The following is a 21302-nucleotide window of genomic DNA, read 5'->3' on the forward strand; positions in this document are numbered from 1 at the left end:
GCAATCTCAATGAGGCTTTTTTTAACCTGGTTAAATAAAGGATATATATGGGATGAATTTGTGAAATGCAAAAATTACACTTAAGATATTAACAGTCAATCATTCTAGTTTAGGGGCCTTACAAAGCCCTACTTTGGTCTCAAATGGGTTGGACGAGTAAAATACAACTATAACTTATAAATAATGACAAGTACATACTTTTCTTCTTTGTTTTAGTATAAAAAAAGTGAAACTACATTAAAAAATGTGTAAATTTACAAACTATCCTTTCCCAAAAATTGAATAACCTCAACAAATATGAATGTCTTAAGACAAATAAGTGCAATTTTACCAATATTCTACTTGTTACTAAATGTTTTGTGTATTTGTAGATCCACTGTAAACTGTAAGTTATAATGCACATGCATAAATGATAAACTGAAGCATAATATTGGTAAAATTTGCTCTATTTTTCTTAAAACATCTCAGATTGTTCATGTAATTCAAATTTTTTAAAGGGTAGTTTCTAGATGTAAACATTTTCATAATATAACTAGACTTTTTTAACTGTTATTATTTTACTGGTCCGGACCATTTCAGATCATACTGGGCTGAATGTGGCCCCTGAACTAAATGAGTTTGACACCCTTGTTTTACATATACTCTTTGTAAGGAGAATAATTTAACGTGATAGTTAACTAACAGTGGGGAAACACTTGCAGGTACATGGGGATATTAAAAAATGTTAGGGTTAGGTGTGTGTAAACTGGTTGCCACTCAGTGATATTGACTTTGCTTACAGTGTCAAAACCTCTCCTTGTTCCAAAAGATCTGTTTGCACCAGCAAATTTACGCTCACACTCCACTGACTTCAAATGGAGAGGTATTTTGTGTGTGATGGAGGGGGTGGGGGGGTGAGGGGGTGTTGCTCTGTGTGGGCTGATGAATAGGAGAAAATGTCCTGGATGTTTCACTGTGTTTTGTTTCTGTAACATTGGCACTGAGCCTGCCAGTGACACCGGTGAGTGCTAACCCGGTCCAGAAGCTTGGGGACGTTTCCTGTATTTTGGAGCAGTTTCCAGCGGAGACAAATGCAGCAGGTCAGACATCTATATGTGGTTCTGAGTGAGGCGGCTGGGGCTGAGACAGACTGAGAGCAAAAGGGGGGCAGGTGTAGGGACAGAAAGAGACCAGGACAACTCAGAAGCAACTTTGCGTTTTTAGCAACTTTGACCTTTTAATCTTTCTGTAGTTCTGAGGATATTAAGAAGTTTGAGATGTCACTCATCCTCACCGTGCTGGACAAGCTGGCCTATTTTCTGTCTCTTATAGCATTTTGTGTCAGTGTGTCTTACAGCTGGCTGAAATGAAACTCGATTCTTCTATCACATCCATGAGGTCTGACAATGACTGGGTGTTTTTTTTGACGGATATTTAACAAATAATTCCTGAGGTTTGGGGATTGAGATAGGATGCTTTTACTTAAAACCTATGGACACCTGACGCCTCTGAGTGAGTCTGACTCATGTTTTTGGAACATTTTCTTTGTGCCGTACCTATGAAATGCACAGCAGTTTATCTAGTTTCCAGGCAGTGAATGGTGTTAGACGGGAGTTGAACCTTCAGCAGGTTGTGAAAGTCTATTTATTGCATTTATAAATAGTCTAATTTGTCTTTAGGTGTAACTGAACACAGTGAACTTTTTACCAGAGATCACGATGCTGCAGCGGTGGATCCTGAGGCTGTACCATGCGGTCGCACTGCTTCTGTTGGTATCCGCCAGTGAGGACTTCGACTGGACGAAGAATGAGAGAACGTCCTTCTACTATGGCACCTTCCCAACTGGTACGACAGAAAACACACAAAATACTGTAACTTTCAGTGTCAGTATCTCTCAGTGAAGTTTAGGTTCCTGCTGGGTTTTTCTGCAAATATTTAAGACCTTTTTGCATTTGGAATGAAATATACTTCCTGTTTTCATACTAACAGTGTCTAGGTATGATCCAGGATTGACTAACAATAATCCCTAATTGAGGTGGGAATCACAGATGGAAGAGCTCATGTTAGCACCATATTATGGTTAATTGTTTACATCAATGTTTCTCATAGAAATAATAGTCTCATGATGTACCAGCTCTGTGATACACTGCATGACAGGTATTTCATCACAATGTATATGTACCTGAAGAAGAAAATACAGTAATTATACAGTCACAGCACTGTGGGGTCAGTTTCACAGAATTTAACAAGTGAAATTAAATGATGAAGTGCATAGAGTCCCATCATTGCATATCATTTCAAGAAGCCATGACTTGAAAAGTGGATTTTGTAAATTAACCCATAAAGACCCAGTGCTACTTTTGTGGTAATTCCAAAATTAATTATTCTCCCTATTTCACCTTTCTTAAGTGATTTTTCACCATTTATCATAATATTATCCTCTCTATTTAGCATTTGGTTAGTGAAAATCTGGTATTTTCCTATATTTATTTTAATGATCATGTACTTTAATCATCATGCTGAGATTACATTTGAGGGTTATGATACCAAAAACAGAAAACTTGAGAAAAAGCGATTTTTTCAGTAAAATCTATCAAGTGAACATAAACCAAGTGTCTCCTTCCACTGTCATTGATCCAACTCCATGGGTTTTACTGGTGAATCAGTGTTGTAGAAGATGACGGTGTTTCCACGTTCACTACAGAGCCTCTGAACGTCCAAATGGATCATATCTGATGACCACGAAAAGATGACAGACTGCATTTTACACCAATTACTTACATGTATTGATAGGATTAGTGGATCTAAGGTTATTAAATATTTTAGATCAGTAGATGCTTTTGGTCACTAGTGTACGTTTGGGTTTTTATGGGTTAAACAAAATCCACTCAGACAAACAGCATGTTTTAGTACAAATGCAGTCAACGGATGCCAGGATAATGTGGTATAGAGTGCTGTGTATATCATGAGAAATATTTCCTTAATTTTAATGGTAAAATCAATTCAACTAATTCACTAACACTTTGAAGATGTTTCCAGTAAGTGCAAAGCTGACATGTAATCATTTAATAACTGTATTAATATTGACTGTACTCAAAAGAGAGTGAACTCTAAGGTTACTGTAAATGAAAGTCAAGGCTTTTTAATACGGTCTAAGACATGTTCTGTAAATGTGAATGACTGTTTTCCTGCAGGTTTCTCTTGGGGAGCCGGCAGTTCAGCCTATCAGACCGAAGGAGCTTGGGACATAGATGGCAAAGGAATGAGCATCTGGGATGTGTTTGCCCGCAAAAAGGGGAAAATAATTTCAAATGAGACAGGAGACTCATCCTGTGAAGGCTACTATAAATTCAAGGTAATGTGAAAAAAAATGAATCGGTGAAACAAAAAACAAACAAACTAGCATTCATTACAAAACAGTGGTAAAAGTTTCAAAGCTTCCTAAAATTTTCAGTGGCAGATTATTACATTTTTCAAATACTGACTTCAGGTGACTTTATAACCAGAAATAACTACATAACCGACTAGAATCTAGAAAGATACAGTATACTGAAACTGAAGTAACTGTGAAACACAGAAGCAGGTTAAGCAATCACTATTAAAGACCAACCTTTAAATAGTAAATATTTAAATACTCAGGGAATAAAAACAAATATGTACATAGTTTATACTGTATTAGTATTTTGAAAATTATCAAATTATATGCATCACATGCATTAATTTAGCTCAAATGTATATATTTACTTGTCTTTTGAATCTTACATGAGTAACTTCAAGCAGACACAAAATAAACATAGTGTGAAATAAAGTTATTCAGCAAACTCAGCCCAGATTCTAAGACTGCTGCTAAAAAAATTTAAAAATGTCATTTAGCCCATGGGTTTTTTCTTTTTTTCTTTTATACAATCTAACCGCAGTACCTTCGTGATCTACTGGTTGATTGCGAAAGACATATTGGACACCTCTAATCTATTGCAACTGCTATTTGGAATAAAACACTGATCTTGGATAATTCAGAGTCATGAGCTCAGATAACACATCACTGATCATGACTGATCTCAGTCCTAGTCCACATCAGCTGATTGATCGATCAGCTGATGATTCCCCTGTATCTAATGGACACATTTCATTCAGGGCACCTTATTGAAGCTCATAGCATGGCTGACAGTGCAGCTTTTGGCTGCAAATTATTCTGATATCCCCTCCTCCTTTCATTGTTATACCTGACTTAAACAGTGTCTGTATTTGACTTGTGTGTGTTCTGTTTCCAATGGGGGTTTTGATTGTGTTCTCTGCTCTGTGTGTATTTTAGGATGATGTTGGCTTGATGAAAGACATGAAGTTCAATCATTATCGCTTCTCCATCTCCTGGCCGAGGATTTTACCCAGTGGACTAAAAAGTAACCTCATCCCAGATTTTATGTCTATAATATCAACTTCAATTCATTCTAATTAACTGAAAATTTACTGGGGTGCAAAAAAATATACATACACTTGAATACCACGTTGTATATTATGTTACTACTGTACTGATGTCTTCATTAATGGTCAAAACTTCATGACAGACGGTAGCTCATTTTATGTTTTGTATAACTCCCCATTGTTACTGTTCATGTATACACTGCTGTGTTCTTTATACAGTGAAAGCTTTCCTAAAATTAGACTTAGAGGCTGTTGTGTCATGACCCATATCATACTGGCAGATTCTTGCCATTACACAGCCATACTGTCATCTGTTTCAGGTGAACACATCAATGAAAAAGGACTCAAATATTATGATGACCTGATTAACATGCTGTTGGAGAATAAAATCACACCCATAGTGACTCTGTACCACTGGGATTTACCGCAGGTAAGATCTGCATCTGCTCAACACCTTTTTGTTTTCATTTCCACTTCATGTCTGTTGCAGTTGTTTGACTCTTCTGTTTCCAGGTCTTACAGGAGAAATATGGGGGGTGGCAGAACGTCACCATGGTGAACTACTTCAATGACTTTGCAAACTTATGCTTTGAAAGATTTGGAAACAGAGTGAAGTACTGGATCACATTCAACAACCCTTGGGTACGTCCAATGGAAGGGTCAGATAGAGAAATGATGCATTTACTGTACTGTGAATACAGATGTTAAGTCTTATTTCTACTTTCTTTTTTCTAGTCCATTGCTGTTGAAGGGTATGAAACAGGAGAGCATGCACCTGGACTGAAGCTGAAAGGGACAGGGGCTTACAAGGCTGCCCATCATATCATCAAGGTGAGATGTTAGAGGTACACTACATAGACAAAAGTATTGGGACACATTGAGTTCAGGTGTTTCTTTTCTAACAGGGGTCTGGGATACAAAACAGTAACGACAAATGTCATAATATAGTTTTACATTGTGATAAATATCATTGCATTGGTTAGTTTTGTTTAAATTGTTGTCTTTGCTTCCAAAATGCCTCAGAAATTTTTATTTTTATTTTTTTACCTTATTTCTCTCAACATTTTTTTTCTTTTTATCCATGACTATGATTGTAAATATTCTATCTCTGTAGACATGATGCATCCCAATATTTTTGTTCATATAGTTTATAAACATCAATATTTCCTTAAAGTTTCATGGGAGATTTTTCTGCCTAAGTGAGATGTGAAGAAAGTAGATGGTTAGGTGTGCTAGAAAATTATTATTTACAGTCAGAGCATGAAATTTAGAGATTGAACATTTAAAATCATAGTCATGGATAAAAATAAATAAATAAAAAAAAAGTCAATGTTGAGTGAAATTAAGTAAAAACCATCTCTGAGGCATTTTGGAAGCAAAGATAACAATTTAAACAAAATGAACCAATGCAACGATATCTATCACAATATAAAACTATATTATGGCATTTGTAATTATTGTTTTGTTAGAAAAGTAACACCTGAATTCTTTTACAATGCTTTTGTCCATATAGTGTATTTCAGATAGAGTGGTTCCATTTGCACATTGTTCAAACCTAGTTTATTTGTTTAAAATGGGTTCCCATTAGTTGTTACCAAGGTAACAACTAGTCTTCCTGGGACCCATCACTTAAAATAGCACATACATCATTTTAATGCATACATATAAAGAAAAGTTTACAAAATGGGCAACAATGTCTTATAATAAAACAATTAAAACATATACAAATGTATTTAAAATTTGGACAGATTTTTACTTAATCTTTACTTTAGAATAATTTTGAAACTTCTTATATTGTTAGTTTTTTTTCACAGCACAAGGCAACCTATTCCACTGAGTCACAGCTCTATACAAGACCGTTTTCTGCATTGCACATGTTCTAACTGCAGGAACAACTATGTCACCATTTGTCCGTCATTTGGTAGAATAACCATGTCTATGATCCACATAATTTATTTTTGAATGCAAAATTGTGGGCTTTATATTGATGCATACATTATAAAAAAAGATCAGGAGATTCTTTAATAACCTATTCTCAACATGTAGCCAAGACAGAGTGTTGTGCATACTGTCTCTGCTTGTCCATAATGGGCAGTGCAGAGCCAGTCAGGCAGCTTTGTTTTGTAATAGTTGAAGTTTACAAATGTCCTTCTTAGGATATCTATCAGTTGATGCTTTCTCTATGTCTTTGAACCAGGCACACGCTAAGGTTTGGCACACGTATGACACACAGTGGAGAAGCAAACAAAAAGGTATTAACAATGTAATCATCTGCATGTCTTTTCATATTTAAGGGTTTCTGTTAATATGCTGTGGTTAAAGTGTAATACAAATGTCCATCCAGGTCTGGTTGGGATCTCACTGACTGCTGACTGGGGGGAACCAGTTGATATCAGCAACCAGAGGGACATCGAAGCAGCCGAGAGATACATCCACTTCTACCTGGGATGGTTTGCTACTCCACTGTTTAATGGAGACTACCCCCAGGTTATGAAGGAATATATCGGTATGTCACAGCCACAAGGCAAATGTCTAAATCAGAAAAATGTCATGCTTTTCGCAAAGATTTAGTTCCCTCAAAGAAAAACAAACAACCCGCAGGTTTTTGACCCTATTCCATCATGATAATGGGCTGAGTTAGAACTAAAGTGTGGAAGTTGGTTTAGTTTTACCCACCTAAGTTTTAACTTATACAATGTAATTTTACATGTACTGAAATACTCTTGAAAACAATTAGTATTTTTAATTCTGAAAGATTTCTGAGATGACTGTGGTACAATAAATCTGAACCCATAAAGACCCAAATATCCACCACCGACCAAAAGGATCTTCTGATCTAAAATGTTAAGTACCTGTTGATCCACTAATCCTATCAATACATGTGCATAATTAGTGTAAAATACAGTTTGTCATCTTTTCATGGTCATCAGATATGACCCATTTGGATGTTAAGAGGCTCCGTAGTTACTGTGAAAACACTGTTATCTTCTACAACATTGATTCACCAGTAAAACCAATGGAATTGGATCAATTAGTTTATATTTAGTTAATGATAGATTTGCAAGAAAAGTCAGTTTTTCTTCAGTTTTCTCTTTTTCTGATATAATAACCCTCAACTTTAATTTGAACTTTTTATGAACATCTACATGATCAGTGAATTAAATATAGGGAAATACATGATTTACACTGATGGATTGCAAAATACAGAAGATAGTGGTGTAATACATGGTGATAAATCACTTAAGAAAGGTTAAATACAGAGAAAAATTCACTTGGAAACTGCCACAAAAGTAGATCTGGGTCTTTATGGGTTAAAGATATGACATTATACAGTCACGTTAGAAATGCACAGTTTTTATCTATCTGTAACATGACTATTATTTTTAGGCACTTAAAGGCAGACCAAAGGGGCCAAAGGTTACATTTGAGAAGTTACGTAAGTGTAAACAGAGAAACATGATGAAATTACAAACAACTATTGTGATCCCAGATGGTATCTCTAATATGAATAATTACATATTTGTTTGTGGGCTGTAAAACGCAGCACTCTTCAGTAATGAAAAACGGCACACATGGTAACAGTAGGTACACAGAATTTCAGATGTACATACGTCTTTTTAGAAGATCTTATTTTATTTATATATATCATTCACATAATCAAAGCTAGAGTCGATGATTAACAACATCCAGACAACATCAGCTCCACTGTGGACTGTGGCATCCATTAGATTTAGGAAAAGTCCTTAAGTTTTGATGCTTTCCATTTTTTCCATTTTCCATTCATTCATATTCATATTTGTTCATATTTCCAAATGTCTCGGGTGCTGCAGCTCAGCCTTATAATGGTAAAGAAAACTGACCTCATTTTAATAGACCACAAGTTAAACACAAGTGCATGTTGACATGACTTCTGCTGTACTCACCTGCATTAAAATGATGATTGTCATTAACCTCCAGGCAGGAAAAGTGGCCAGCAGGGCCTGGGGGCTTCACGGCTTCCCGTCTTCTCACCTCAGGAGAAGAGTTACATCAAGGGCACCTGTGACTTCCTGGGTCTTGGACACTTCACGACCCGCTACATTACCCAGAAGAATTACCCATCTGGACTCGGTGACAGCTACTTTGCAGACCGTGACCTCGCTGAACTGGTCGACCCTCACTGGCCCGATCCTGGGTCTGAGTGGCTCTATTCTGTCCCCTGGGGCTTCCGTCGCATGCTGAACTTTGTTAAGGTACAACAACACAAACAGAACACAGTTTAGACTTCAGACTGAATATCATATAAAGGGCAACTTCATGATGTGCATATAAATCAGTATGATAATAAGGTCTCTGACTTGGTGTACTAATCTGCACGTAATTAATATCTGTCAACCAGACTCAGTATGGAAACCCCATGATCTATGTAACAGAAAACGGTGTGTCGGAGAAGATGATGTGCACTGACCTCTGTGATGACTGGAGGATGCAGTACTTTAAAGACTACATCAATGAGATGCTCAAAGGTGAAATAAAAACACTTATACAAATATGAAACCTATCACCACTCTGTGAGTGTTCTGGTTTACCCTGCTGTTTTTACACAGATGTTCATTTTTTTTTTTTGGTACAATTATTGTAACAGCAAAACTGGAACTGGGAAGGCAACAACTGAAGGCAACAGCTTTTCATTTTCCTTCAGGAAAAAAATTGACTGAAGGAAACTGAATCTTGTGAATCATAAGGAGGCACTAAAATAAATTAATCACAAACACATTCTGCTACATAACCCATTAGATGTACATAGCACATTAAAATACTTTATTAAATACCTATGATCCCTGTACAAAAATGTGTGTGCTGAAACATTTCTGCCTATATATTTTGTCACCAAAATAATTTTAAAAAAATCACAAAATATGTAAAACCTGCCGTTTCAAACTAGTCTGATTCCGTATGTGTGATCAGGTGAAACTAGTTCTTCTTTTAGAGTGAAAAACCAGATGTCCGATGATTTCCAAACATCTTGAAAAACTAAGGGACATGTTTGATTTTGTACTTTGTGAGTTACACGTGGTCACTTAGAAAATCTTCTTTAACTTTAACAGTCTGCCTCCACATTACATTAGAGCTTACTGGAGCGGCCATGGCTCAGATGGTAGAGTGGGTCGTACAATAACCGAAGGGTTGGCGGTTTGAATTCCATTCTGTCCATGTGCTATTGTGTCCTTGGGCAAGACACTTCACTCTCCTTGCCTCCAGTGCTGCTACTCACACTGGTGTATGAATGTGCATGAATGTTCGGTGGTGGTCGGAGGGGCCGTAGGCGCAGATTGGCAGCCATGCTTCCGTCAGTCTACCCCAGGGCAGCTGTGACTACAAATGTAGTTTACCACCACCAGAGTGTGAATGTGAAAGCGAATGAATAATGGATCCTCTGTACGTGCTTTGAGTATGCATTCATAGAAAAGCGCTACATAAATCTAATCTATTATTATTATTATTATTATTATTATTATTATTATTATTATTACTGACTTGTCAAGTACTGCTATGACACACTTTTTAACATTATGCCAGTTTTATTTTATATTTACAGAGAGCCACAACCTCAAATTTCTGACAAATGGTTGAAGTATATTGAGCTTTTAAAAAGTCTATCCTGAAAAGAATTGGGGTTTTGAGAGTCATTATGTAGCGCAAATGACACCAGTAACACCAAGACTGTAGGCTATGTTCTGACGCAGTCTGGGACACTGAATTTATCAATATTTTTTGTATATATTTAATGTTTTTTTGTTGAATGTTCAAATATGTGACATTCACCTGTTCCTGGTATGGAGCTAAATCTGCCACATCCATTTTGACCTTTAATTTTACTTACAACATATGAAGAACCCACTCTGTACAACTAGCCTGTAGACGTTTAACTCCACAAACTGAACAGACATTGTTTCATGTTGGTCTGTCTGATTTTGGGTCTGAATTCTTACATTTCTGCTTCTTTTTTCACCTCATAGCGATTAAAGATGGGGTGAATGTGAAGGGATACACAGCCTGGTCACTTCTTGATAACTTTGAGTGGGATGAAGGCTACTCTGAGAGGTTTGGTCTCTTCTATGTTGACTTCAGGAGTAAAAGTAAACCACGCTACCCTAAGGCCTCAGTCCAGTACTACAAACGCATCATCAGCTCTAATGGCTTCCCCAATCAGAGAGAGGTAATGTCTAACATCACATCTGACCTGAAGAATAATTACTGAGGCTATGCTTTAACTGCCACTATTGTTACAGGTGGAGAGTTGGAAGAGGAAAGCCATAGAGACGTGTTCTTCTAGTAACCAGCTCCTGGCTGCAGGTCAGTATTTAATAACACACGATGTACCCTGAAAGAGCTAGGTGGGGCCAAACAAAGGAAAATTCTGGCTCAAGCTTGTTATTTCATTAACGATCTAACAGGGTTTTTCTTTGTTTTGCCCCTTCAGATAGAAGAAAATCCCAGGGAAATCAGGATCATGCAGGAATGCCAAAGGTTTGGCCCGTGCATGATGAAGTTTAGGTACAGAACTTTAATGTTAACATATGTTTCTGAAACCACATAAACTAGATAAATTGATAAAATAATGCCTTAGTATCTCAAAATAATGAAAAGATCTTAAAACACAGACTTTTTTTTTTTAATTTTATAAAATTAGACACTGACTAACAGAATATGAACAGTCCTCCACAAATATGAATATAATCTGCTTTACTTTAAAAAAGAATGAATGAAAGAAAGAAAAATACATAAGAAATTTAAACTGTATCTGAAAAAAACTGTTGGATTTTGCTGTTTCCAATCAAGACAATTATTTAATGTAAAAAAAAAACAAAAAAAAAAAACAAAAACAAAAAAAAAAAACAAGCCAAAAGTTTTACTTTCCTGGGTCTCAGGAGGGTATGTTTATGCATACAGAAATGTTCCATACGTCACGTAATCAATATACTTGTTTAGAATAAAAAGCTCAAATAAACACAGACACATGAAAAAACTAAAACTAAAAGAAATAAATTTAATCCACTAGTTGTTGTTTTTCAAAATATCTTTTTCCTGAGATTGTGATGAAGATATGAACTTACGTGTGTGTTTGTGTCTTTTGTGCTTCAGATCCATTAATAGGACACATGGAGATGGTAACAGAGATCGTTGTTCCTACAGTGTGCACCCTCTGCATCCTCCTCAGCGCCGTCTTCCTCATGTTTCTGCTGCGTGGGCGCATCTGACAAACCTAGACATATATATTTATCTATATAGGTTTACATCCTCTGTGTTGACCATGCCAGACCTCAGTGGCCTTGAAGTTTAAGATATTAATCTGAGAGTGACTCTAAAGCTGTAAAACTTTATCCTGTCAGGAGCATTTTGTTGGTTTAACTGTCATGCTGCTGTTTTCATAAACAGACAGGCTGTCATTATAATGTCAGAATAACCTGGACCTGTTGTACTGTAACTCTGGTAGAATTATTTACGCTTGGTACAGGATTTCTGGTACAGAGTGATTTTTGGTGTAGCATCTAAACGACAGCCACGTCATCCAGTGTTCTTACACAGGATTCTCAGTTATATCACATAAAGAAATGGTTTCATGTCAACAAGTTTGTAAAATTTAGAAATAAGAGTGATGGAGATCAAATGTTGTACTCCCTGTGGAACATTAAACTTGAATTAAAAACACATTTTCATAGTGAAATGGTGCTTATTGAGAAATTGAACAACTGGTCTGATTAAATGACCATATAATATCACTGTCAATCATGAATGTTAATGGAACTTTGTCAGAACATGTGTCCTTCAAATTAAAAGCCCTGAATCCTGTAGAAACAGGTGACATCCGTTGGATTTTATGCACAACCCCACTACTTCCTGAACTTAAACCAGCTCCTTTATTTCCTGTCTTTCGTTATTGGACACACTCTGGGTGTGACTACTGTGGTCAGGCACACCTGGATTAATCAGTGTGTCCAATAAAAAAAGACAAGAAATTAAGGAGCTGGTTTAAGTTCAGGAAGTAGTAGTGGAGCTGTGCACACATGTACATATGAAGACTAAACATTTATGGACAATTATGCACAAACCATATATCAAGATTAAACTGAAATTGGAACAATTTGTTACACTGACATATATGCCTAGTTTGGCGTAATATTAGAGATATACAATTTACTATGGTTATTTCATGTTATAAACACACACTTTCATGTACCCAGAGGGTTTATGTATAGACCAACAAAGCACCATACAGATAATATGAGGCCATATACTGTGGTGTAGCGGTCCCTGGAGAAGTGGGTAAACTCTCAAATTTTGCCCTTTTTTTAAGTCCAGAAAACACCCTGTTTTAGAAAGAGTGACATGTAAGACTACTCTATTTAGTTTACCCAAAAATCTGTCAGTAGTATTTGCTCACAACTACAAAATTATCACGACTTGATCAGGAGCAGTTTGTAGGTTTTACTGGTCACACAAGCAGTTGCATGAATGTAAATGTATTCAACATGAGGCAAACATAGGATAACATTAGCCTTACATAGCATTAGCCTTTCATAACGTTAGCCTTTCATAGCGTTAGCCTACTCACACAGTTTCACTATTGGTGACAAAATCTGTTCTCCTCTAAATGTGCAGTCATATGAGCAATAGTTTAAAACAGTGACTCATTCTGAAACCACCTTAAAACTTACCTCAGAATTATGTATTCCATGAAAGTAGGTTCTCTCGATACATCACTTACTTGAAAGACATTTTATTCGGCCTTTCTCATTTGCATTTCCAATAATTGCACACCTTCAACGAGACATGCAGTGACCTGTCAATCAACTGGGGTGTAACTGGTTCCAGAGGTGTCCAGTCAGGTTCCAGAGGTGGCCAGCGCTAGTTAGCAATATTTTCCTATGCATGACCTGTCCTACTCTGCCTCTGATTGGTTCATCAGTCCTAGTGCCTAAAGTTAACCAATCTAGTCAGTGAAGACAGTGAGTACTAGCCAATTAGAGGCAGAGTAGGGCGGGTCATGGCTTCACCATCATAGGGGTAAAAAATGAGCAATTTGGCTCAGATACTATTGAATGGTTCGCATCAGCGGGATTTAGAAGTGGGTATTCCCAATGCTGACTGAAGAATAAGTAGGTATACTCTGTATACTGCCGTATACCCTGGACTACACCACTGGCCATATATTTCATAAATTATATTTTAGCATCAGATAGGAAATCATGTTTTTGAGTTTCAAATATATTTAATAAATAGAACATACCTCTCATGGTTTTATTGTGCTGCAGTAGTTCCTTAGTCTAAACTTCTGATGTGATAGTACTATCTATTAATTTATGAATGCATTACAAACATGTAAGATCCAAATAAAAATTGCTTAGGTAATAATAAAATGGAAGAATTATTACAGGTTAATGGTAGCTGTCTATTATAAACAAGATCTCATAATGAGGATATTGAGGTAACAAGGACTAAACTAATGCATTGAGTGGCTGTGAATAGCTGGATCTTTGCTGAGTTTTACTGCAGGATCAGGGGTTTACAGAGTGCAGTCTTTTATTTTTTAATACATAAAATCAAACGCATGCTTTTATTTTGAAAACTTCCGAGCACAAATACCGGAAGTGTCCATTTTTACCGCTAACTCTGAACTGAATCTGTCCACGGCACGGCTTGTCACGGGTAAGACAGCAGACTTTATTCCACTAAAAACAGCAATGAACCGTCTTCTTCGTTGATAGCATGCCATAGTCGACTGCTTTAAACGTACTAATACATAGTGTTTGGTCTTTTTGCCGACTGCTGTGTAGCTGTTATGGTACCGCTAGCTAACTTACTTAGGGTTAAACAGCTTGAAGTTAGCTTAGCTCCGCAAATAATTGTCTAAAATACTGAAACTACTGTCTAAAGCGTTAGATTCCTCGTTGCTGTTGTTTTACGTACATTGTTAAGTTGTCGTGGTTTCTCTGTAGAGGATGTCAGCTGTGTGCTTTGGTTGAGTTTACCGCCAGTCGTCCATAAAGTGTCTACGGTGGCCTGGAGGGTTCATGCTGATGTGTATTTAAAAAAAAAAACAAAAACAAACATTTGCCTCAATTTTAACTACATAGATAAAGTCCCAGTAACATCAAATTCACAAACATTAAACTCTGATCTTTCTGATATGAATAACATTAGTATTATTTTAGATAAATGCTCACACCCACAGGCAGCAAAATTAGAGATACTGATTATTAGTATTTTGTCTTAGAATATAGGTATCTCTTTATAAATGCTTTGCTCCTTTCTCCTTCCTCTTTGTATTTATGTGATGGTTAGTATGTGTTCATTTACATTTTGTTATGCTTGTAGTTTTATTTCAAAGTCCCCATATTATATATTTATTTACGCATTTACTTTTCTGTCCGTTAATGTTGCATGTTGTACTTTTTCAAGTTTTTATGTGATCAATAAAAAAAAAAAAATAAAAAAAAAAACTTTATATAGATGATTCATTTGTTCGACCAATTTACTGGGTGATGGGTTGTTTTGCATCTGTTTTGGCAGAACTTGTTTGGTTGGATGGATAGTATTAGGCCTACACTCTAAACAGGAGTTACTACCACTGATGTGATTGCTGAAAAAAAAAAAAAAACTATTATTATTATTAATTATAACAACAACAATAATTATAATATAAATTGGCACTCAGTTCCAGATTTGTGTACTTGATTGGTTTATTCATTTAGATAGGTTTTCCCTGTTTAAAACTATTTCAGCCTTTAACAAGTGGTGCCAGGCACAACAAATCCTGCCCCTTGCAAGTATTGTAGCTTATGTTGGCATCAGTCCAGCTCATTTCTATGCGTGTGCTGATGTCAGCATATCAATTGCCTCTATGTATGCGCTAAGTTTGAAGTAAATTGAAACAAAATGTGGTTTTTGTAGACATGTGAAATTTCACCCATTATAAGTAAATTGGGGGGGGACGGGGATTTTAAAAATTCATTTAAAAAAATTGGAAGTTTGACCCACTTTTGTCAAAATAACACATCTATTCTGGGTCACTGGCATTCTGTAAACCCAATTAGGTATGAATTGAACTAATACTTTTGCTGCGAGAGTGTTAACAAAGAAACAAACATACTGAACCATAATTAATACCCCTTACCTCCCCTTTGGGGGGAGGGGTAAAAATTGATTGACCTTTAACAGACACACACCAAAAACAGACAACAAAAGACACTCTTCTGACTTGCGCTTCACTTAAATCTTACAAGTTAATATAAAATATTGCTGCATCAATAAACTGTCAACTTTCTAACAGCTATAATATCCTGGACTTATCTTAGATGGATTGTGCAAAAATGACTAATGTTTTGAAAAATTTACTTGTTCTATTTTTAAGCTGATTTTGGCTGATAAAGTGTCTCCTTTTGATACAGGCCTTGTACACCAACACCGAAACAATGGAGGACCTTCCTGACTACAGCCAAATAGAAGATGAGAGTTTTCCTCCTCTCCCACCCCCCGACTCCCCAGGCCAAGGAGGACAAGACAACGGAGATCCATTTGCAAATGGTGCAAAGTCTATCATGACTGATTTCTCAATCCATGTTCAACTCCATTTAAGAGATTAAACACTATTAGAATTAAATATAGTCTAATACATGATAGTTCATGCATGTAGGTTGACTTTTGAGCTAGAAATGAAAACTGGTTCTACTGAGATGACTGTAATAAAGTGGCTTTGACTCAGTTTAATTTGGGGTTTCTCTTGTGAAGTTGCCAATTAGTTGTTCACCCTCTTACCTGTTATCATGTGATGTGTTCGCTGCAGGAGATGAAGATGGTGAGGTGTCCAAACTGGCTGATGTTCCTGTTGCTAAAAAGAAAGGTGTGAAGAGGCCACAACCCAAACTAGACTCTCAAAGGTACCTCAAATCAGGCTGAAGTGGTCAAATGAGGCTGCAAACTCATGCTGCTCATGTATTTAAGATAGCAAATGAATTCAGTAATATTTTGTGTATAAAATAATGCACAAGTTCAACAGCATTCTTCTATGAATGTATTATTACAGCCATACATACACTGTAGTATTTGTATTTTTATTTATTTTACTCTTTATTATTAATGTGCCACATTTTACTTTGGGCTTTGAATTTCATTGTATTTTTTTCTACAGTGATAACAAAGGAAATCTAATGTAATTAATATCATGTTCTGTAGCATAATGGATTGATGTAAAAAAATCAAATACAGAACTTGCAGGGACATTTTAGTTGCAGGATACAGTATGTAACGAGAATTTTATATAATTATCACCACCAAAGCATTGAAAACACATTTATTCTTAGTGGAAATGTACCTTGTGTCTTCATCACATTTTGACTGCACTAATATAAAGGCTGCATTAATAACATATATGTCTGCACTCCTGGTGCTGTTGATCATTTGTTAATAAAGAATAAAAAAAACATTCTTTTTGCTTTTTCTCAGGCTGACCTCAGACAGAGGACTACCAGCTCTACGCACACTGTTTGAGGATGTTCGTTTTAAAGGCAAAGGGCACGAGGTAAGAGCTGACGGCACATGAACAATAATAGGAATGGCGCTATCAATTCAGTCTTATTATTTACTGATTCCTTAAACAATTCTTGATTAGTTTTCTGTGGCAAAAAGTCATCTAACACAGCTATAGAGCTGTGGTTGTGCGGTTTGGTAATCAGGGTTCCCGCGGAGTCTTAAGTCTTAAAAGTCTTGAATTTATAAATATGTATTTAATACCTTAAAGTCTTTAAAAGGTATTACATTTGATATGGCAGGTCTTAAGTTATGTTGCTTTAAATGTGTCTGTTAAAGGTCCAAATTGTAATGAAAGTAACTTTAGTCTTCTCGTTCCAACCCCACAATTTATATTGACAGGAACCAATTATCGCTAACTTTGCAGCCCCCGGTGAGAAATGACTCAGAACGGTGGGAATCAAGGCATTGGGGTAAATAAATACATTTTCCTAAATTCTAGGAATTATGAATTTTTGCCAGTACGGCTATGAAATAGGCATTAAATTCTGTTCTAAGTAGTCTTAAAAAGGTCTTAAACAATCTTAAATTTAACTTGTAGGAACCCTGGGTGATGAATAAACTTCTCACAGAATTATGCAGTTAACTACAGTTATGCTACATAAACATAAGCTAATAGTCTATGGCTGCAGCGACACTTCTTAAAATGGTAAAAGAATATCTACACAGAAGTGTGATTTATTTATTTTTTCTCCTTTGTACTTCATTTTTCACTCATTTGTTTTTCTACCTCTTGTTTCTCTTCACTTGCTTCTTGTGTGTTGCTGCTGTGAACTGTAAAATCTCCCCATGGTGGGATAAATAAAGTCTTATCTTATGTTATCTTATCTTATCTTGTCTTACTTTATTAGCCTTGAGGGCGTTTAAGTTGTGAGTTTGAGTGAATTTAATTTTTGCGCATTGAAACACAGTGTGATTGCACTTTCTATGCACTGATGCCTATTTATATTTTCAGATGTAATAAATACCTATAATTCAATCTCAAGTTGAGCACAAAGTCATAGAAAACAGAACTGGAAGCAAAACACAGACAGACCAAGAGATGTGCATCATCTCAGTGGTACTGTCATCTGCTGGTGTCAGACTTTGCACCGTTTGGTGTAAATCGGTTTACACAGCCACAGAATGCAGGTCCACATCATGTCCATGACTGAATGTAGGCTGTGGTTATGGTTAAAGTGATGGTACACCTTTGGGAAGACTATAACAGTGTAATGTCTTGTCTAAGTGTTGGATATAAATGATTATATGCGGATATAAATGATTATATGTGTGTGTGTTGGTTCAGGCTGAGGACCTGCACCTGCTGATGCAGAAGATGGAGAACTGGGCTCACAGGCTTTACCCCAAACTACAGTTTGAAGATTTCATCGACAAAGTGGAGAAACTGGGCAGCAAGAAAGAAGTCCAGGTAAAAGGAATATATCTGTATTGGTTTTTGTGCTGCTTTTCTTCTTCCAGGGTCATTAGTGTAATGTTTTTGGTCTCCTTTACTGTGACAGACTTGTCTGAAGCGGATCCGACTGGACATGCCGCTGACACACGACGATTTCATTGGGAAAGATGGTGAGAGAATTACAACACATCGGACACATCCAATTTTATATGATGCACAGAATATTATTCAGGGGGTTGCATAGGTTTTGAATGTCTTAAAAAGTATGGAATTTTGAAACGCTGTTTTCCAGACCTTGAAAAGTCTGGAATTTTGTGTGAAAGTCTTAATAAAGTATGGAAAAAAAGTTTCTTTCATGGTCACATTTTAGAGTCTGCTCAAAGGCACATAATATTGTAAGCTAAGAACTATATGAGTTAAACATAAAAAAAAACTGGATATGATTTCACTAACTGGTCGGTACTGGAATGAAGTTAGTGAAACTTGTTTGTGTGATATCTATGCACTGATTTTCATGTTTTGAAAATGTTTCTGTCAGTAAAACAATTTACTGTGAGTTATTCATTCATTCACACATTCATACATTTATTAAAATTAACTTTTCTACAACACACAACAATCTCATCCAAAAAGCAGGTACGAAGTATAAAAGTACATAAAGTCAAAGTCTGGGGGAAAAAATAGCAGTTTTGAAAATGTCACTTGGCTAAAGAGCAAGCACCCTGGTTATGGCATGGTGCCAATTTAAAGTGATGTTAAGGTGTAAACATAGATCGGCTCTACTGGTCACTTTTCGAGCAGATTGATGTTTCAATATATTTACATGTAACAGTGGCTTCTTTTACTCAATTAGAAGGATCTATTCAGTTTGTTAAATAAGTCTGAGTAAAAAACTTAAGATTGTTGAAAATCTTCAGCTTTTAGTCATTTTGCTTTGGAAGACAGACCTAGATGTGATCAAAAAAGAGAAACAGAAGAGTGAATTTGTTGGCTGACAGTGAGCCTGTCTACATGACCATAAAAATCCGATAACTGTTAGTAATCAGATAGTTGTAATAATCAGATCTGACGTTTACATCCACTTCAGAAATGCGATAATTGAAAAACCCTGGTTTAGACACTCCAGTCCATTATTGGATTTCTTTCAGAGTATGTACATACATAGTGATGGTAGAATCAAACCTCCTGTTCCTGTTATTGTCTACCGCTCATGTTTGACAACATAACGTCTGTTCTCTACAATTTTAATATGCACAGATGTAGAACAAAATAAATCAGATTAACCTGGACACATGTAAGAAGACATCGGAGTACTGGGGAGAAATCCAGGTGTGGTAATCTGATTTCTCATAATCAGGTTACTGCTGTTATTTGATAAAACAGATCAGATTATCCTGTGTACATGGTCACTTGTATAATACTGATCGGAGTATTGGTGTGCATGTAAACGGGCTCAGTGATGGGTCTAAGTCATTCTATAAACACTTACTTGAACTTGCCACAGGTGAAGAAGAGGTGGCTCCTGAACCACACATCTTTGGAGATCCCGATCCATTCGGTAATGACCTGCCACGATTGGTGCACTCCACCCCGGCCCCAACGGCTCCAACCACGCCAGCGACCCCCTCCCTGACAGAAGAGCAGCGCAGGCGGATGGAGCTGAACAGACAGAAGGCTTTGGAGAGGAGGCTGGCACGTCAACAACAGGAACAACAACAGCAGCAGCAGATGACAGGTAAGATATGATCATTTGAGTTCCTTGGACTTCTGCTGTAGTTTTTAAGAGACGTGACAAAATTGGAGATGAATTCAACTAAACCACTTTGTAATCATCGTGTACTGAATGTAAACTGTTTCTTATTTAACTCAACAAATCTACCCTTTAGATTCTTCAGACAACAAAATACTAGACTCATCCCTCTCGGTGGATGAATCTGTAGCTGTTTCCTCTGAAAACGCCCTCAACAACCTAGAAACCCAGGATGATATAGAGGACTTAAACCTGGATCTGGTCAGCAGCAGTACCCAGCAGCCCAGCCAGACTCCAGCTACTGACTCTGAGACACCTGAGGAGACCAGTCAGACCAGCAAGAAGGAGACCGGCAAACTGGAGACCAGCAAGGAGGAGGCTGGCAAAGTAGAGACCAGCCAGGAGGAGGCTGGCAAAGTAGAGACCAGCCAGGAGGAGGCTGGCAAAGTAGAGACCAGCCAGGAGGAGATTAGCAAACTGGAGGAGACCAGCAAGGACAAGGAGCCCGTCGAAGTGGAGGCCGGCAAACTGGAGAGCAGCTACAGCCCAGTCCATCACATCAGCAACGACTGTGAGGACGAAGAATAGACACAAGGGCAGAACTACTGTATGTACTGTGAGTGTAACCAGTTCAAGGAAAGGCCTTTGTCTGTTCATGTGACAAAACCTCTGTTCCCCCTGTCCAGTAATCCATACATTGTGGATAAATAATTATAGCTCAGTTTGGCTTTGAGAAGTGCTTGAGTGACCTTTTCTGTGTGGAAGTTTGTCATTGGTGTGAATACTTTAATGTAATGTCTTTTTTTTTTTTTTTTACAAATGATCAACAATAAACTCTGAATTCACTGAAAGTGTCTACAGATTGCATGTCATTCACCCACATATTTCCTTTACAATGTGTATAGATATGTTATTGTGATACATGTGTTACTAAGATGTAAGAGGCTTTAATTATTTAACGTCTTATCTCTTCTAGTAAATCTTTCAGATGGTTACATGTTGAATCATTGGACAAACTAATATTGGCCAAAAATCTGATCACATGTTCCACTGAAACTAACATGTACTAAATGGAAGAAAAAAACATTTAAGACTGTCTCCTTTTTTTAAGGAGTGTTTCACTGTATTTTGTCTTTTAACAATGGAAAACTTAGTAAACACAATCCATACATTTTTCAAGGTATA

At 36.8% G+C, this 21302-nt stretch overlaps 2 protein-coding genes across 4 annotated transcripts; both read left to right on the forward strand.

The window, feature by feature from the left end:
• The first annotated feature begins 1697 nt into the window (after window positions 1–1697).
• Window positions 1698–11642, forward strand: lctla (lactase-like a). Its single transcript, XM_030161790.1, has 13 exons — window positions 1698–1824; window positions 3174–3334; window positions 4292–4379; window positions 4722–4831; window positions 4915–5043; window positions 5137–5232; window positions 6599–6653; window positions 6746–6907; window positions 8359–8633; window positions 8780–8906; window positions 10401–10600; window positions 10674–10737; window positions 11527–11642. Exons 1-13 carry the CDS (start codon window positions 1698–1700, stop codon window positions 11640–11642), a joined length of 1710 nt encoding a protein of 569 aa, XP_030017650.1.
• Window positions 11643–14041: 2399 nt separating this feature from the next.
• Window positions 14042–21060, forward strand: tipin (timeless interacting protein). 3 transcript variants are annotated; one of them, XM_030161759.1, is made up of 8 exons: window positions 14042–14091; window positions 15834–15969; window positions 16229–16322; window positions 16888–16963; window positions 18260–18382; window positions 18474–18537; window positions 19872–20102; window positions 20254–21060. In XM_030161759.1, the coding sequence occupies exons 2-8, from the start codon at window positions 15858–15860 to the stop codon at window positions 20703–20705; spliced, it is 1152 nt and encodes a 383-aa protein (XP_030017619.1). In that variant the 5' UTR covers window positions 14042–14091; window positions 15834–15857; the 3' UTR covers window positions 20706–21060. The 3 variants fall into 3 exon arrangements, with proteins under 3 accessions (XP_030017619.1, XP_030017638.1, XP_030017628.1); XM_030161778.1 differs by having other exon boundaries at window positions 16232–16322; XM_030161768.1 differs by lacking the exon at window positions 14042–14091 and having other exon boundaries at window positions 15652–15969.
• The last annotated feature ends 242 nt before the right edge of the window (window positions 21061–21302 follow it).

This window comes from Sphaeramia orbicularis, chromosome 3 (assembly GCF_902148855.1).
Source record: "Sphaeramia orbicularis chromosome 3, fSphaOr1.1, whole genome shotgun sequence".
NCBI lineage: Eukaryota > Metazoa > Chordata > Actinopteri > Kurtiformes > Apogonidae > Sphaeramia > Sphaeramia orbicularis.

Bases quoted from the DNA above. Each gene is read 5' to 3' on its own strand.
- lctla (XM_030161790.1), top strand. From the start codon at position 1,698: ATGCTGCAGCGGTGGATCCTGAGGCTGTACCATGCGGTCGCACTGCTT. The intron at 3,335-4,291 runs GTAATGTGAAAA...TGTGTATTTTAG, and splicing joins AAGGCTACTATAAATTCAAG to GATGATGTTGGCTTGATGAA. The intron at 6,908-8,358 runs GTATGTCACAGC...ATTAACCTCCAG, and splicing joins GGTTATGAAGGAATATATCG to GCAGGAAAAGTGGCCAGCAG.
- tipin (XM_030161759.1), top strand. From the start codon at position 15,858: ATGGAGGACCTTCCTGACTACAGCCAAATAGAAGATGAGAGTTTTCCT. The intron at 15,970-16,228 runs GTGCAAAGTCTA...TGTTCGCTGCAG, and splicing joins CGGAGATCCATTTGCAAATG to GAGATGAAGATGGTGAGGTG. The intron at 16,323-16,887 runs GTACCTCAAATC...GCTTTTTCTCAG, and splicing joins CCCAAACTAGACTCTCAAAG to GCTGACCTCAGACAGAGGAC.